This window comes from Dendropsophus ebraccatus, chromosome 1, assembly GCF_027789765.1.
Source record: "Dendropsophus ebraccatus isolate aDenEbr1 chromosome 1, aDenEbr1.pat, whole genome shotgun sequence".
Taxonomy (NCBI): Eukaryota; Metazoa; Chordata; class Amphibia; order Anura; family Hylidae; genus Dendropsophus; species Dendropsophus ebraccatus.
In genome coordinates this window covers 215,255,645-215,274,885 of record NC_091454.1, presented here as the reverse complement: position 1 = coordinate 215,274,885, position 19,241 = coordinate 215,255,645, and the positions used below count along the sequence as shown (strand labels likewise).

General features: G+C 45.3%; 1 protein-coding gene across 1 annotated transcript; it reads right to left on the bottom strand.

The window, feature by feature from the left end:
• Positions 1-207: 207 nt before the first annotated feature.
• CRB3 (crumbs cell polarity complex component 3) lies at positions 208-14,655 on the bottom strand. Its single transcript, XM_069979353.1, has 4 exons — positions 14,424-14,655; positions 13,138-13,251; positions 2,841-2,884; positions 208-2,653 (listed from the first exon to the last, which is right to left on the bottom strand). Exons 2-4 carry the CDS (start codon positions 13,202-13,204, stop codon positions 2,450-2,452), a joined length of 315 nt encoding a protein of 104 aa, XP_069835454.1. The 5' UTR covers positions 13,205-13,251; positions 14,424-14,655; the 3' UTR covers positions 208-2,449.
• Positions 14,656-19,241: the final 4,586 nt, after the last annotated feature.

Genomic DNA, 19,241 nt, shown 5'->3' with positions numbered 1-19,241 from the left:
AAACTAATAATCTGGTCCCCCCCCCCTCCATACACAGAGCTGCTATAATAGCATTACTGATATACATGATCATGAGCTGTAACCATGACCCGGCAGATCCCAGGGAGTATAGAGGAACCACTCTTCTCTCATCTTCTGAAGTGACTCCAGGTCTCCAGTCCAATATATAATGGAGGAAAGAAAGAAAAAACACAGACGAGAAGAAAGTCATGATAAAATACTTTACGTTTATTTACAACTAAAATATGTAAAAAACAAAAAAAAACAAAAATCACAGGAACAGTACAAAACAAGGATCCGGATGCTCTGTATACAGTGGATTGTAATGGGTATTTGGCGTAACAGGGCGAGAAGGCACATGAGGCTAAGAAGCACTTGTGTGGATGTGTAAGTCAAGAACAGCACCCCCGGAGGCTGCCATAGTGTGGACCTCCAGCCTGTGATGTCATCAGTAAGGATCTAATCTATTGTGTGGACCTCCACCCTGTGATGTCACCAGTACGGATCTAATCTATTGTGTGGACCTCCACCCTGTGATGTCACCAGTACGGATCTAATCTATTGTGTGGACCTCCACCCTGTGATGTCACCAGTACGGATCTAATCTATTGTGTGGACCTCCACCCTGTGATGTCACCAGTAAGGATCTGATCTATTGTGGGAACCCTGAACATGTGATGTCGCTACTGAAGATTTCATTCTTGGTCCTTCAGCCTGTGATGTCACCAATAAGGATTTAATCCATTGTTTGGGCCTCCCACCTTTGACATCACCAGTAAGGATCTAATCTATTGTGTGAACCTTCTTCCTGTGATGTCACTAGTGAGAATCAGTTTTATTGCTTGGACCTCCCATCTGTGACATCACTAGTGAGGATTGGATCTGTCTCCATTATGTGTGTGAGTTATTGCATCACAATCGCTTAGACCCATAAGGGGAATGTCAAAAAAATCCCTATGAATTTCCCACCATCAGTGCTAAGCTACATACAATGTTGTAGGGCTGCAGAACTCTACAGAATTTTGAATGCAGCTCTGGAGAGGAATACAAAAATTTACTGTTTATAAATTACCGTATTTATGTCCTTAAAGGAGGATTATCACAACATGTCTATAGTGTTCCTTGAGAGTCTGAAGGCCACCACACACGTTACTGTAGTCTAAAGGTGTATGGGAATCCTTAGCGGATTTAGCCGTTTCTAGCCCTTAGACCCCAAACGATCAGTTATAATCTGTGGGAAACCCAGATGGTAACTGCTCAATGTCCCTGCAGCGCCATCACAGGAGAAGAGAGGCATTACGCACTGTCCACTCACATCAATGGGAAGAAGAGCAGGAGACGCTCTTTATACCCACTCCCTCCTTAGAGACAAGAATCCTGAACAGAGGACCCTCCATGAATTCGCTAACATGATGTATGGAACAAAACAACCCACTTAAAGGGATTATCCAAGATTAGAAAAACATAGCAGCCTTCTTCCAAAAAAAACCAAACAGCACCACCCCTGTCCTGGAGTTTTACTACAAATTAGCTCCATTAATTTCAAAAGAACTGAGCAGTAATACCGCACATCACCTGAGGACAAGAGTGGCGCTGTGCTAGGACGGGGGTGACATCTTCTGGGCCCTGAGCACCTGGTAGGTAGGAGTCTGTCTCACTCTCCAGACATCCCTAAGCCATAGAGAACAATATAGTGGTGTAATGTGCAAATAGAAAGTGCACTACTAAAAAAAATCTCTTATAAATTCTATAAAAATTTCTTGTACATACGCAGCTGTATCCTCACCAGATAGGACTAAAGTAAAATCATGAAAATATATTTATTAATGGATTAATTAAATAGACATCGCCGTATACGTTATCGCAATCTTGATTTTGTGGGTGCATAAATACAAAAATAATTCCGCTATCTACAAATGCATTAAAAGACGTGGGTTAAGAGAAGAAAAAGTTTGGGCCATATGTGATGTTTTACCCTGGCAGCCATTTTTTTTGTTATTTATCTAATACTGTTTTATGAGAATAGATGGGGAAGGGCTGAGCGCCATACCCCATGTCTTCTCATTCATCGCTCCGCAGGACGTGCTGCCCTGTGATGCCCGACTGTCTATGGGAAGGTCAGGTGGAGGATGAGTATGGTGGACATGACCTAAGTTCATGGCTCAAGGGGTAAGAGGCAAATATGACTTGAGGTATGGAGGACCGAGCGTAGACATGGTCAGCAGCGATCCACAGGTCTCCATGGTCAGCAGCGATCCACAGGTCTCCATGGTCAGCAGCGATCCACAGGTCTCCATGGTCAGCAGCGATCCACAGGTCGCCATGGTGGACATGCTCCAATATGATGCTGTCTATAAGCAGTACATTGCCCCCTGGCTCTTGACTGGCCTCAGTAGTTGTGAATATCCAGGCTCTCGCTGAGAGTCTCTGATACCTGCTCCGTCTCTTCTTATATCAGCCGTTCTTCTGGAGGAAGTTTTAAGGCGGCATTGGTCTCTACTCGAGACCCAACCTGCTCCTCGCTACTGGGCCGATAGGTTCCTTCCGTCTGACGTTTCTCTTTCACTTTGACTATGAAGAAGGCAAGGATACCGATTAAAATAATACCGCCCACTACTGATGGGACGATGATGGCAGCTAGTCGCTCAGATTCCTGAAAGAGTAGAGAGAAGGATTGTTAATAGGGATGGATGCTCCTTAGCCAGAACAGTCATTTAGGTAAACATTAATCTCAATGCCCTCCCAGAGGGATCAGCCACCAGATACCCTATCAGTGATAGAGCCAGTCAGATGTACCAACACTGATGCCACCTATAACTACTATAAGAAATCTCACTCACCGTCAGTCTCCCCGGGGACGGTGTGGTAGCTGTCTCATTTGCATCTAAAAAGTGAATAGAAAAAATATAAATTATATATCAAGAACTAAATATATTATGAAGACCTATATATAAGAATATAACTACTATAATACTGCTCCTTAGAGATGAGCTACCCTTGAGCATGCTCGAGTCTATCCAAACCCGATCGTTCGGCATTTGATTAGCTGGGGCTGCTGAAGTTCGATAAAGCTCTAAGGTTGTCTGGAAAACATGGATACAGCCAATGACTATATCCATGATTTCCACATAACCTTAGGGCTTTATCCAACTTCAGCAGCCACCGCTAATCAAATGCCGAAAGTTCGGGTTCTGATGGACTCCAGCATGCTCAAGGGTAGCTCATCTCTACTGCTCCTATATACAAGAATATAACTACTATAATACAGCTCCTATATACAAGAATATAACTACTGTAATACTGCTCCTATATACAAGAATATAACTACTATAATACTGCTCCTATATACAGGAATATACCTACTATAATAGTGCTCCTATATAGAAGAATATAACTACTATAATACTGCTCCTGTATACAAGAATATAACTACTATAATACTGCCCCCTATATACAAGAATATAACTACTATAATACTACTTCCTATATACAAGAATATAACTACTATAATACTGCTCCTATATACAGGAGTGCTTGGACTTATTTTCTATTTTATACACCGTACTGCCCTTGTCTCTGTTCGAGCACCGCGGCTACTTACCAGTGCAGTTTATTAGCCCTTAATCCAACTCCAGCGCACAGCTACTGATTGAGCAGTATTCAGACAGTGCCGACACCTGTATCTTCTTGAAGCATAACTACTATAATACTGCTCCTATATACAAGAATATAACTACTATAATACTGCTCCTATATACAAGAATATAACTACTACAATACTGCTCCTATATACAGGAATATACTATAATACTGCTCCTATATACAAGAATATAACTTCTATAATACTGCCCCTATATACAGGAATATAACTACTATAATACTGCTCCTATATACAAGAATATAAATACTATAATACTGCTCCTATATACAAGAATATACTACTATAATACTGCTCCTATATACAAGACTATAACTACTATAATACTGCTCCTATATACAAGACTATAACTACTATAATACTGCTCCTATATACAAGAATATAACTTCTATAATACTGCCCCTATATACAGGAATATAACTACTATAATACTGCCCCTATATACAAGAGTATAACTACTATAATACTGACCCCTATATACAAGAATATAACTGCTATAATACTGCTCTTATATACAGGAATATAACTACTATAATACTGCTCCTATATACAAGAATATAACTACTATAATACTGCTCCTATATACAGGAATATAACTACTATAATACTGCTCCCCATATACAAGAATATAACTACTATAATACTGCCCCCATATACAAGAATATAACTACTATAATACTGCTCCTATATACAAGAATATAACTACTGTAGTGGTCAGTATATGGCTATGTTGGTATATGGCAATCCTGTAGCGGTATACAGTATATAGTTTACAGCAGATATTCGCTGAGCACAGTCTCACCCCTTTCCCTGCCCCGTCCCGGAGGGCACAGGTGGCAGGACTTGGCACGTGTACATTCCAGGTGGCAGGCGTGTAGGAGCGGAGGACACCTACCCCCGGGGGGTAATGTTTGTGTAATAATAAGCAGCATATTGCGGTGACTGTGATGGTGCGGAGTCCGGGGGCCGCTCGGCGTCTTGAGAACACAATGTTTTCCTCACCTACTCATTAACCTCGGTAAGACGTTGCGCTCGCACTAAGGTTAAACATTACGAGGCTCCTGCGCTCTCCAGCCTCTTATAAGGACTTTGGAGGGAAAGCGTAAGGAATCGGCTCAGTGCCGGGAGATGAAGGGTTACAATTATTAATGGGCCGAATGCCCAGAACCACAAGAGATCCCAGACTCAGATGCCATCAATCACGTGGCAGCCGCTGGCAGCACATCGCACCGCTGTCAGTCTATTCTGGCTTGTGCAAGGTGCTGCAGACACCATGGCCACGGGCAAGTACAGTCAATAATCTACGCGGTGCACGCAACAAGACGTGACCCTCTTCAATGAACGCCACAACACCGGGGGGGGGGGGGACAGGTTACTGGGGGATAACTAACCAACTTGTGGGGTTCAATGTTCAGCAAGTGTCCCCTGTTTACTACAATACTTTGCTGATCATCTATTGTGACTCCTGCTGATCGTGATGGATCATCTGAAGGAACAGCGCCATAGATCTTATAGTGGCTGTACCTGGTACTGCAGCTCCAAGCGCATAGGACTGAGCTGTAGTACCAGGTATAGCCACTATAAAAGGTATGGCGCTGTGCCTGGTGAACATTCAGTTAATCGTCAAGAGTGATCAGATAGCGATGGCCGCACCCAAGGTCAGATCAAGGTTATATTCCCACAAATCTCCTGAATTATGACATAATGAAAAGTTTTAAGATCTCTGCTTGCTGTCAGTGACTTCTCGTGACCCAGTACAGCCCTGATGGTTTGTATTACAATGTAGGCAGATCTCTAAGCACAAGGACAGCATAAATCTCACTCCTGTCCTTGACTCCATAAGCTGAATGATTCCTAGTCACAGCACCATATGTCACTTTGTGGCTGTACCTGGTATTGCAGCTTCAAGTGAACAGAACCAAGCTGCAGTACCAGGCATAGCCACTATAAAAAGTATGGTGCTGCGCCTATTGAAAGTTCAACTGATTGACACAATCACCCTCACTGATCAGGACTTAAAGGGGAACTCCGGCGATAATATTTTTCTTTCATATCAACTGGTTTCAGGAAGTTATATAGATTTGTAATTTACTTCTATGTAAAAATCTCCAGTCTTCCAGTACTAATCAGCTGCTGTATGTCTCTCCAGTCTGACACAGTGCTCTCTGCTGCCACCTCTGTCCATGTCAGGAACTGTCCAGAGCAGGAGAGGTTTTCTATGGGCAGTTCCTGACATGGACAGAGGTGGCAGCAGAGAACGCTGTGTCAGACTGGAAAGAATACACCACTTCCTGCAGGACATACAGCAGCTGATAAGTACTGGAAGACTGGCGATACAGAGGTGCCAATAGTGTGACTATGGGAGCAGTCAGCTGGTCTGTGGCTGTTCTGCAGAGCTGAGAGGGTTCAGCCAACACACGGCTGCTACTTACTTCCCCTTTAAGGTGAAGAGGATGTGCTGTATCAGTGATGCAATGTTGTTTGTCTGACAGTCGGGAGCTTGTAAGACGGCTCACTCCCCTGAGGAAGACAGGTTCTCCAAGATGTGGAAACCCGCCGGGGGTGTAGTGGGGTGCGCATCTCTTAGGATGTATCACACAGGATAGACTTAGATACGAACGCTTAGCAAATTGTAATCCCACAGCTCGGAATTTTGTATCACGCAAAAAAAGCTTAGATACAAAAGTCTGAATCCTCTATCACATAGGATAGACATTGGATACACCGGATACAACGGACCAGCAACATTATATATTACACATGACAGCCTTAGATACAAAGTTTGACATACTGTATCACACAGTTTAGATACACATAAAGGACTGAGAAGACTATAGCATACATAACATGCTTAGTATCACCAAGCTGTGTAGCTAAGCCGGTCATCTGTGGTACAGTATACTAAGTAATCCTGTCATGTATGATATGTAGGATACACTGACGGACCAGTGTATCTAAACCTGTCATGTGTGACATGATACACGGCTCAGCAGATCCTATCACACACAACAGGTTTAGATACACTGGTCCAGCAGCACAATATCATACATGATAGGATTACTTAGTATACTGTATCACAGATGATAGGCTTAGATACAACAGCTTAACAGGCAGTATTAAACACTTGCTGAGCTGTGTATCTAACCCTATTGTCAGATATTGAGGGAGATTTATCACACATGGAGTAAAGTGAAACAGGCCCAGTTGCCCCTAGCAACCAATCAGATTCCACCTTTCATTCCTCACAGACTCTTTGGAAAATAAGAGGTGGAATCTGATTGGTTGCTAGGGGCAACTGAGCCAGTTTCACTTTACACCACGGTTTGATAAATTTCCCCTATTGTCCTTCTGGACCAGTGTATCTAAACCAGTCATGGGTGCTGAGCTGTGTATCCCACATGATGGGCTTAGATACGCAGCTCACACATAACAGGTTTTGGTAACTGGTTGATAATAGTTTCTGTTGACATGGTGTATCTAAGCCTACGATATGTGAGAGGCTTAGATACAGGCTGCACCCTTATTGTACAGTAATAATAGAGATAAGAACACACACCAGCTTGGGCAGTTCTTCTCCCCCATGGATGTTACGAGCTCGGATACAGCTATTGTACTATTAGCACATGTTGTCATCTAGGTGTGGTGAAATAACAGGAGGACGCCCGCTCCCCCCGCCTCCTCGCAGGCAGCAATCACAGTGCCATCAGCTCGCCAGCGGTCATGTATTATACCAGCCGAGAGACTGTGCAGATACAGCGGCGGCCATCGCTGTGCTAAAGTGACGGCTGTCCAGGCACCATGGGAAATGTAGTACTACAACTGCTGGAGGGCCGCAGGTTCCCCCATCCACACTTTAGGGGTCTGGCCTGCAGCCTGTATTAAACAATCTGATCTTGGGCATGTGTTAGTATCCAAATGTGTTTAGCCGGTCTGCTCTGGGATCTGCATGCGTTTAGGGGGTCTGCATGCATTTAGGGGGTCCTCTTTGGGGTCTGCATGTGTTTAGGGGGTCCGCTCTGGGGTCTGCATGCGTTTAGAGGGGGTCCGCTCTGGGGTCTGCATGCGTTTAGGGGGTCCGCTTTGGGGCCTGCATGTGTTTAGGGGGTCCGCATCCGTTTAGAGGGGGTCCGCTCTGGGGTCTGCATGCGTTTAGAGGGGGTCCGCTCTGGGGTCTGCATGTGTTTAGAGGGGGTCCGCTCTGGGGTCTGCATGCGTTTAGGGGGTCCGCCCTGGGGCCTGCATGCGTTTACGGGGTCTGCATGCATTTACGGGGTCTGCTCTGGAGTCTGTATGCGTTTACAGGGTCTGCATATGTTTACGGGGTCTGCTCTGGAGTCTGTATGCGTTTAGGGGGTCTGCTCTGGGGTCTGTATGCGTTTACAGGGTCTGCATATGTTTACGGGGTCTGCTCTGGAGTCAGTATCCGTTTAGGGGGTCTGCTCTGGGGTCTGTATGCGTTTACGGGGTCTGCATATGTTTACGGGGTCTGCTCTGGGGTCTGTATGCGTTTAGCGGGTCTTCTCTGGGGTCTGAATGCGTTTAGGGGGTCCGCTCTGGGGTCTGCATGCGTTTACGGGGTCCGCTCTGGGGTCTGCATGCGTTTACGGGGTCCGCTCTGGGGTCTGCATGCGTTTACGGGGTCCGCTCTGGGGTCTGCATGCGTTTACGGGGTCCGCTCTGGGGTCTGCATGCGTTTACGGGGTCCGCTCTGGGGTCTGCATGCGTTTACGGGGTCTGCATGCGTTTACAGGGTCTGCTGTGGGGTCTGTATGCGTTTACAGGGTCTGCTCTGGGGTCTGTATGCGTTTAGGGGGTCTGCTCTGGGGTCTGTATGCGTTTAGCGGGTCTTTTCTGGGGTCTGTATATGTAACGGGGTCTGCTCTGGGGTCTGTATGCGTTTAAGCCGTCTGCTCTTGGGTCTGTATGCGTTTAGGGGGTCAGCTCTGGGGTCTGCATGCATTTAGGGGGTCCGCTCTGGGGTCTGCATGCGTTTACAGGGCCTGCATGCGTTTACGGGGTCTGCTCTGGAGTCTGTATGCGTTTACAGGGTCTGCTCTAGGGTCTGTATGCGTTTAGGGGGTCTTCTCTGGGGTCTGTATATGTAACGGGGTCTGCTCTGGGGTCTGTATTCGTTCCGGTCTGCTATGGGGTCTGTATGCGTTTAAGCCGTCTGCTCTTGGGTCTGTATGCGTTTAGGAGGTCCGCTCTGGGGTCTGCATGCGTTTAGGGGGTCCGCTCTGGGGTCTGCATGCGTTTAGGGGGTCCGCTCTGGGGTCTGCATGCGTTTAGGGGGTCCGCTCTGGGGTCTGCATGCGTTTACGGGGTCTGCTCTGGGGTCTGTATGTGTTTAAGCCGTCTGCTCTTGGGTCTGTATGCGTTTACGGGGTCTGCTCTGGGGTCTGCATGAGTTTACAGGGTCTGCTCTGGGGTCTGCATGCGTTTATAGGGTCTGCTCTGGGGTCTGCATGCGTTTACAGGGTCTGCTCTGGGGTCTGCATGCGTTTACGGGGTCTGCTCTGGGGTCTGTATGCGTTTAGCGGGTTTTCTCTGGGGTCTGTATATGTTAACGGGGTCTGCTCTGGGGGTCTGTATGCGTTCCGGTCTGCTATGGGGTCTGTATGCGTTTAAGCCGTCTGCTCTTGGGTCTGTATGCGTTTTGGGGGTCTGCTCTGGGGTCTTTACCACCTGGTATGGGGTATGCATTTTTGTCTGGTTCTGGTGTATGGTCTGTATCCTGATTTGGGGGGGGGGGGGGGTGTTATGTATGCAGTTGCCATATGTTGAGGGTCCTTCCTATATATACGGTTGGTGCATATAGTGACACTTTGCTCAGCGTGCTCCCTGTGCCGCCTTCTATCCCTCCTCTGTTAGTACACGTTGTTCCTGGCGGACCCTCTTCCAGAACATTTCCCCTCCCAATTTGTATGAGTAGGCCAGGTTGTGTACACCGCCCCCCCCATTGTATCGCTGCCATATCCCCGTCCTGTTACTGAACATCACTTGATCCCTAGGCAGACAGATGTACAGCAGGGTTACTTCATGGCGCAGGTACAAAGGCTTTCCATGAGGCATCTGGAGGCTTGGCAGCCGCTCCCGGACGGAACGTGATCCCGTAGGGACGACGGCGGCGGCAGATCTGAGCTTCTTTATAATAAACTACCTGACACTTGTAAAGACATTTCCCCGATGTTCCCTCCATATTGGGAACAACAACCATTCCCGACCACACGATGAGTAAGAAGAGCTGCCGCCAGCATATACAGCAGCAGTGTGTGTACCAGTGCAGGGGGGGGTCACATACTTATACACCGTCACCCTCCCCCACCACAGGAGTGACTCACAGGGTAATGACACATTTACATGAAACAGAAACCGTGAGGAGGAGGAAGGAACGCTGAAATATGACGTCACAGGAGGATGAGATACTGTGACACAAGGATGCGGCAATAGCCCTAACTGGGGCAAAACCACAGCACACGACCATGAGGTGTGAATATACTGACACGACTGGGGAGGACTGGAAGTTTAGGTAGATAGGGAGTAGGTACCAATCCTCTCCTTGTCCAGATACATTGTTGTCCATGACCTAGTACAAAGCCCTTTATGTTCTGCCGTTATATGAGCTTCTGTACTGAGTGCGCCCCTCAGGCCCTCAAGCTGTTGCAAAATGACAATTCCCATCATGCCTGGACAGCCAGCCACGGCATGATGGAAATTGTAGTTATGTAAGAGCTGGGGGGGCCTAAGTTTGACACCTGTGGTCTAGGTTATAGGTTTGGGTATGTAAGTGGCTGTGCCAGTCTAAAGGAGTCACAGGGTCAGCCAGCTCCATAATCTGTAGACCAGTGATGGTGGTCCTCCAGCTGTTGCAGAACTATAATTCCCATAATGCCCCGACACTCAAAGCTTTACCTTTCACAAAGTTCTGACTATTCACAGCTGCAAGTGTGCAACGTCTTACATTACACAGAAATATGGTGTCCAGGTCCCAGGCTGACAAATGTTTCTAGTCCAAGTCCCTTAGAAAGGTGTACTATCTCTTTAATGAGGCCCTTAAAGTGAATCTCTACGGGCCACCACCCACCCCAAACTGTCGATACCGTTCTTTAATCTTCACAACGCCATGTCCGGTCCTGGCTTTTCTAATGGGGCCGGTATTATGGCTAAAAACAGCTTCTATTCAGGCGGCGCAGAGTCAATGAGGCGGAGCCTAGAGCATCTGTACCCTAAGGGGGAAATCTATCAAATATGGTGTAAAGTGAAACAGGCTCAGTTGCCCCTAGCAACCAGATTCCACCTTTCATTCCTCACAGACTCTTTGGAAAATGAAAGGTGGAATCTGATTGGTTGCTAAGGGCAACTGAGCCAGTCTCACCTTACACCATGTTTGATAAATCTCCCCCCTAAGGTCTGCAGCTCCTCCTTGGATGCGGGGAGAGAGGCACTGCAGGCCTAGGATACAGATGCTCTAGGCTCCGCCTCATCGACTCTCTGCGCTGCCTGAATAAAACCTATTTTTAGCCATAATACCGGCCTCAGTAGAAAAGCCGGGACCGGACATGGAGTGGTGAACACTAGAAAGCGGTAGCAGCGGTTTGGGGTGGGTGGTGGCCAGTCCAGGTTCGCTTTAAAGGGTAGGCTTTAAAAGCCTCTTTCTGTACTCGTGTTGGCTGTCTTCATTACAGAGGAGCAAAGTGAAGGCGGGTTTTGATGTGTCCATTATATCCTATGGAGGGGAGGGGGATGAGTGAGCAGGGAGAGCAGAGAAGCAGCTGTACAGTTTGCAGGCTGTCTGCGCACAAAAAACGGAGGATTTACAGATCAGAAAGAAAGGTCAGTGCTTACCCGGGAGCTTGGTGAGAGGAGATTGTAGGATGATGTGCTGTGCAGGGTTGTTTTTTTCTCCTGTCCGTGCTCACTCATCCCCCTCAGCCCCTCCCCTCTCCATAGAGCATAATGGACACAGAAATCCGGCTTCTTCTGAAGTGAGGGGGGGAAGGGGAGGTAGGTAAACTGCATTTTGAGTACAGAAGGAAACTCTGTTGCTTAATTAAACCTATTACAGAGTTTCTTAAAATCGCTTGTACTATTGATATTTATTGATTTAGGAAAAATGACATTTAAGTGACGGTTATGCTTTAAAGTCTCTCCATTATTTAACAGACAGTTTGACATGTAAACAGTTTTGATCGGTTGGGGTCTGGGTGTATGATTAGATACATAAGGGAGAAGCACACGGCTTAGTGCTTTGCTCCCTGGCTGACTGTGAATAATTTCTTTCCAGAAATAACACGTATAACACTGCGCAACGCAGGCCCTAAGCCGAGCCCTTTTGAAGCGTGTGCCGTCTCTAATTAAAGGGCCACTTAAAGGCACTTTATCAGCAGTTTTAAGCCATCAAGAATATGACAAGTGACAAATTTGGGTAAATGACAGGGACACTTTACAGCAAAGCTGTCAATCTCATCTGAAAGGGAGGGGCCAAGAAACCCAACCGGCAAGCTGGGACATCAAACAGCTTCCCTCGGTCATGGACTCCTCGCGCTGACCTCTCTTTGGGGATTAGCTGCAGTCTTGATGGCTGAAAATTGCTGACAGACTCCCTTTAAAAAAAAAAACACAGCACACTTATTGAATGGGCTGGGACTAAGATGGTGCGTGACTCTCTGCAGCTTGGGCGTTCTATAAGATGCATATTGCAGGAGATAGGTAGTCAGTATTCCAGGAAAGATGTTACCGCTGCTGTAGGATTCCCTTTAAATGGGTACTGTCACAATTAAAAAAATTATATTATATATATATATATATATATATATATACACACACACACACACACACACACACACACACACACACACACACACACACAGACATGTCAAAAGTTCTTAAAACGTTCTTTCTTCCAAATCAGGGATTTGTGATTTACTTCTATTAAAAAAAATTTTTCCAGTCGTCCAGTACTTATCAGCTGCTGTATGTCCTGCAGGAAGCGTTGTATTCTTTCCTGTCTGACACAGTGCTCTCTGCTGCCACCTCTGTCCATGTCAGCAACTGTCCAAAGCAGCAGCAAATCCCCATAGAAGACCTCTCCTATTCTCTAGACTGGAGAGAATACACCACTTCCTGCAGGACATACAGCAGCTGATAAGTACTAGAAGACTGGAGATTTTTTTTAATAGAAGTAAATTACAAATCTCTAGCACTTGCTGTGACCAGTTGATTCGAAAGAGTCTTTTTTTCTGTGGACAATTCTTTTAAGGGAATTACATAACAGGACTTAACAAGGATTATGTGGTCTGTGGTGCTTCAGCTGCTGCAAAACTACAACTCCCAGCATGCCCTGACAGGCTTCGGCTGTTTGGCTGTACAGGCATGATGGGAATTGTAGTTTTTCAACAGCTGGAGGGCCAGAGGTTCCTTAGAGGGAAGCAAGAGGCTGTATTTTCAGCTGTCTCCGCTATATACACCTGATCACTCACCTAAGGCCAGGCACAGGCCGCACAGAGCGGTAAGGAGCGGCAGCAGTAGCGGTATGGATGGATCCATTAGTCCAGGATACCTGGCGTATCTGTGAGCGCCCACAGGTACCGATCCTGGAAAGAATGGAGCATTAGATATGGTGGCAATGTATTCCTCACCCCACAGACAAGACTATGGTTGGGGGAACTACAAGTCCCAGCACTGCAGGGAGGAAGTCCTAGTCTAAGGGTGATCTGCAGTACTACAAGTCCCAGGACTGCAGGGAGGAAGTCCTAGTCTATGGGTGATCTGTAGTACTACAAGTCCTAGGACTGCAGGGAGGAAGTCCTAGTCTATGGGCGATCTGTTGTACTACAAGTCCCAGGACTGCAGGGAGGAAGTCCTAGTCTATGGGTGATCTGTAATACTACAAGTCCCAGCACTGCAGGGAAGAAGTCCTAGTCTATGGGTGATCTGTAATACTACAAGTCCCAGCACTGCAGGGAAGAAGTCCTAGTCTATGGGTGATCTGTAGTACTACAAGTCCCAGCACTGCAGGGAAGAAGTCCTAGTCTATGGGTGATCTGTAGTACTACAAGTCCCAGCACTGCAGGGAGGAAGTCCTAGTCTATGGGTGATCTGTAATACTACAAGTCCTAGGACTGCAGGGAGGAAGTCCTAGTCTATGGGTGATCTGTAGTACTACAAGTCCCAGGACTGCAGGGAGGAAGTCCTAGTCTATGGGTGATCTGTAGTACTACAAGTCCCAGCACTGCAGGGAAGAAGTCCTAGTCTATGGGTGATCTGTAGTACTACAAGTCCCAGCACTGCAGGGAGGAAGTCCTAGTCTATGGGTGATCTGTAGTACTACAAGTCCCAGGACTGCAGGGAGGAAGTCCTAGTCTATGGGTGATCTGTAGTACTACAAGTCCCAGCACTGCAGGGAAGAAGTCCTAGTCTATGGGTGATCTGTAGTACTACAAGTCCCAGGACTGCAGGGAGGAAGTCCTAGTCTATGGGTGATCTGTAGTACTACAAGTCCCAGCACTGCAGGGAGGAAGTCCTAGTCTATGGGTGATCTGTAGTACTACAAGTCCCAGGACTGCAGGGAGGAAGTCCTAGTCTATGGGTGATCTGTAGTACTACAAGTCCTAGGACTGCAGGGAGGAAGTCCTAGTCTATGGGCGATCTGTTGTACTACAAGTCCCAGGACTGCAGGGAGGAAGTCCTAGTCTATGGGTGATCTGTAGTCCCAGAGGTTGATAATACTAGCCACATAAAGCAGAGAGAAGAGCGATGGACTCACCTGTGTGCAGGCAGAGTGTCTGAAGGGGAGACTACAAGTCCCAGCAGCCCCCCGGCAGCGGTATGATGGCTCTCCTGTCACCCGCGGTCACGCGCCGCCCTCATCTATAGCAGATCAATACACCAATAGAGGACGCGCCTCACCTGCCCGAAACTGGCCGAGCTCCGCCCACACGGCCCCGCCCTCACACCTGAGGGACACTTCCGGGAACACCCGAAACCTTCAGCGCGACAGTCATATCCGGGAGCTCACCTGTACGGACTTCCGGGAGCTCACCTGTACGGATGACGTCACCTAGGGGGGAACAACTTCCGGGTGCTCAGCTGTGTATCAGCATGGACAGGTGGAGGAGGCAATGTACACCTGTATATAGCTGTATACCATATGTACTAGTGTGACCAGACTATACCTGTATACTCTATGAGCAGATAGACACCATGTACTTTATATAAGGAGGACAGGTGATATATATATATATATATATATATATATATATATATATATATACACCATGTACTGTATATAAGGAGAGCGGGCAGGTGATATATATATACCATGTACTGTATATAAGGAGAGCGGGCAGGTGATAGATATATATATATATATATACCATGTACTGTATATAAGGAGAGCGGGCAGGTGATATATATATATACCATGTACTGTATATAAGGAGAGCAGGCAGGTGATATATATATATATATATATATATATATATATATATATATATACCATGTACTGTATATAAGGAGAGCGGGCAGGTGATAGATATATATATATATATATACCATGTACTGTATATAAGGAGAGCGGGCAGGTGATATATATATACCATGTACTGTATATAAGGAGAGCGGGCAGGTGATATATATATACCATGTACTGTATATAAGGAGAGCGGGCAGGTGATATATATATATATATATATATATATATATATATATACATACCATGTACTGTATATAAGGAGAGCGGGCAGGTGATATATATACCATGTACTGTATATAAGGAGAGCGGGCAGGTGATATATATATATATATATATATATATATATATATATATATATATATACCATGTACTGTATATAAGGAGAGCGGGCAGGTGATATATATATATATATATATATACCATGTACTGTATATAAGGAGAGCAGGCAGGTGATATATATATATATACCATGTACTGTATATAAGGAGAGCGGGCAGGTGATATATATATACCATGTACTGTATATAAGGAGAGCGGGCAGGTGATATATATATATATATATATACCATGTACTGTATATAAGGAGAGCGGGCAGGTGATATATATACCATGTACTGTATATAAGGAGAGCGGGCAGGTGATATATATATATATATATATATATATATATACCATGTAGTGTATATAAGGAGAGCGGGCAGGTGATATATATACCATGTACTGTATATAAGGAGAGCGGGCAGGTGATATATATATATATATATATATATATATATACCATGTAGTGTATATAAGGAGAGCGGGCAGGTGATATATATATATATATCACCTGCCCGCTCTCCTTATATACACTACATGGTATATATATATATATATATATATATATATCACCTGCCCGCTCTCCTTATATACAGTACATGGTATATATATCACCTGCCCGCTCTCCTTATATACACTACATGGTATATATATATATATATATATATATATATATATATATATCACCTGCCCGCTCTCCTTATATACAGTACATGGTATATATATCACCTGCCCGCTCTCCTTATATACAGTACATGGTATATATATATATATCACCTGCCCGCTCTCCTTATATACAGTACATGGTATATATATCACCTGCCCGCTCTCCTTATATACAGTACATGGTATATATATATAATCACCTGCCCGCTCTCCTTATATACAGTACATGGTATATATATATATATCACCTGCCCGCTCTCCTTATATACAGTACATGGTATATATATATATACCGTGTTTCCCCGAAAGTAAGACAGTGTCTTACGTTCTTTTTACTCCCAAAAGTCCCACTATGTCTTACTTTTGGGGTATGTCTTATATTGGACAGGGGTGTATGACTGTATAGGGGGGGGAGACAGGGGTGTATGACTGTATAGGGGGGGGAGACAGGGGTGTATGACTGTATAGGGGGGCGGACAGGGGTGTATGACTGTAGTCCCCTCAGTAACAGTGCAGGACTGTAACATAGGAGGAATGGATGTGCTGCAGCTGGCAGGATAACACACACAGCTATAAGTTATCCCGCCTGCTGCAGCCCATTATTCCTCCTATCCTGTACTGTTACTGAGGGGATGAGATGACAGGTCAGCTGTCACACGTTGTCCTGTGTGTGCAGGGAGGCGGCCATGTCAGAGCTGGAGGAGCAGCAGCACGTGAGGGCGGCTGTCCTGTACTCCCCTCAGTGAGCAGGGACGCCGGACCGGACGGGTGGTGGGCGCATGGACGGTGCGGCAGGACGGGGCCTCAGAGAGGGCGGACAGGTGCGCGCACGGGGGGTGGGGGGAAGGTCGCTTGGACCAGACGGGGGCGGTGCGGGCAGTCACCTGGGCCCTGCTGCTCCTTCAGCTCCCGCACCAATACCGGCGTCCCTGCACATGACGTGCAGCGCTCGTGCCGGGCCGCGCGTGTGTGTGTGTGCGCGCGCGTGCGAGCCTCTGACAGGACGGGCGCAGGGACATAAAAGTACAAAAATACCGCCCTATGTACTATGTCTTACATTCGGGGTATGTCTTACTTTAGCCCAGCCCCCAAAAGTCCAACTATGTCTTACTTTCGGGGGTGTCTTACTATCGGGGAAACACGGTATCACCTGCCTGCTCTCCTTATATACAGTACATGGTATATATATATATATATATATATATATATATATATATACCATGTACTGTATATAAGGAGAGCGGGCAGGTGATATATATATATATACCATGTACTGTATATAAGGAGAGCGGGCAGGTGATATATATATATATATATATATATATATATATACCATGTACTGTATATAAGGAGAGCGGGCAGGTGATATATATATATATATATATATATATATCACCTGCCCGCTCTCCTTATATACAGTACATGGTATATATATATATATATATATATATATATATCACCTGCCCGCTCTCCTTATATACAGTACATGGTATATATATATATATCACCTGCCCGCTCTCCTTATATACAGTACATGGTATATATATATATATATATATATATATATATATATATATATATATATATATATATATATATACCATGTACTGTATATAAGGAGAGCGGGCAGGTGATATATATATATATATATACCATGTACTGTATATAAGGAGAGCGGGCAGGTGATTTATATATATACCATGTACTGTATATAAGGAGAGCGGGCAGGTGATATATATATATATATACCATGTACTGTATATAAGGAGAGCGGGCAGGTGATATATACCATGTACTGTATATAAGGAGAGCGGGCAGGTGATATATATATATATATATATATATATATATATATATATATATATATACCATGTACTGTATATAAGGAGAGCGGGCAGGTGATATATACCATGTACTGTATATAAGGAGAGCGGGCAGGTGATATATATATATACCATGTACTGTATATAAGGAGAGCGGGCAGGTGATATATATATATACCATGTACTGTATATAAGGAGAGCGGGCAGGTGATATATATATACCATGTACTGTATATAAGGAGAGCGGGCAGGTGATTTATATACACCATGTACTGTATATAAGGAGAGCGGGCAGGTGATATATATATATATATATATATATATATACCATGTACTGTATATAAGGAGAGCAGGCAGGTGATATATATATATATATATATATATATATATATATACCATGTACTGTATATAAGGAGAGCGGGCAGGTGATATATATATATATATATATATATATATACCATGTACTGTATATAAGGAGAGCGGGCAGGTGATATATACACCATGTACTGTATATAAGGAGAGCGGGCAGGTGATATATATATATATACCATGTACTGTATATAAGGAGAGCGGGCAGGTGATATATATATATATATATATATATATATATATATATACCATGTACTGTATATAAGGAGAGCGGGCAGGTGATATATACCATGTACTGTATATAAGGAGAGCCGGCAGGTGATATATACCATGTACTGTATATAAGGAGAGCCGGCAGGTGATATATACACCATGTACTGTATATAAGGAGAGCGGGCAGGATTATATATATAGCAGTTTGGACTGTGAGAGCAGGATGACAGATTTACATGCACACGTCTCTCAGCCAATCAGCTGTCACTAGGAAGTGTGTGCGGAGTAAATCTTGTGGTCTGGGATGTGGTGGAGAGCTGCAGTCATGCGGGGGGGCGTGCTCCGGAGCTGAACTCCTGCCAGGTCCTACCGCTTCATTCACAAAGCAGCGCTCCTGCCTGAGCCTGGTGTACGGCAGATGAGAGCGGTGGAGCGGCCTCATCAGGGGGCCCATAGAAACCCGCTGACTGTGAGCAGTGACACAACGCGTTACTTCTGCAGGAGCTGCCAGTGTGCTGCAAAATGTGTTAAAGTGTGCCACCGCTTTGCACTATATACTCCACAGTGAGCTCTGTATAACACCCCCCTGTATACAAAGCCGGAGTCGCCGCTTTTCTCTGGACTCAGAGCTGATTAATAATATAACAGCCGGGAGAAACCGCCCCCCCCCCCACACACACACACACTACTGCTACATACAGTGGCGGTCTTTGGCACCAAG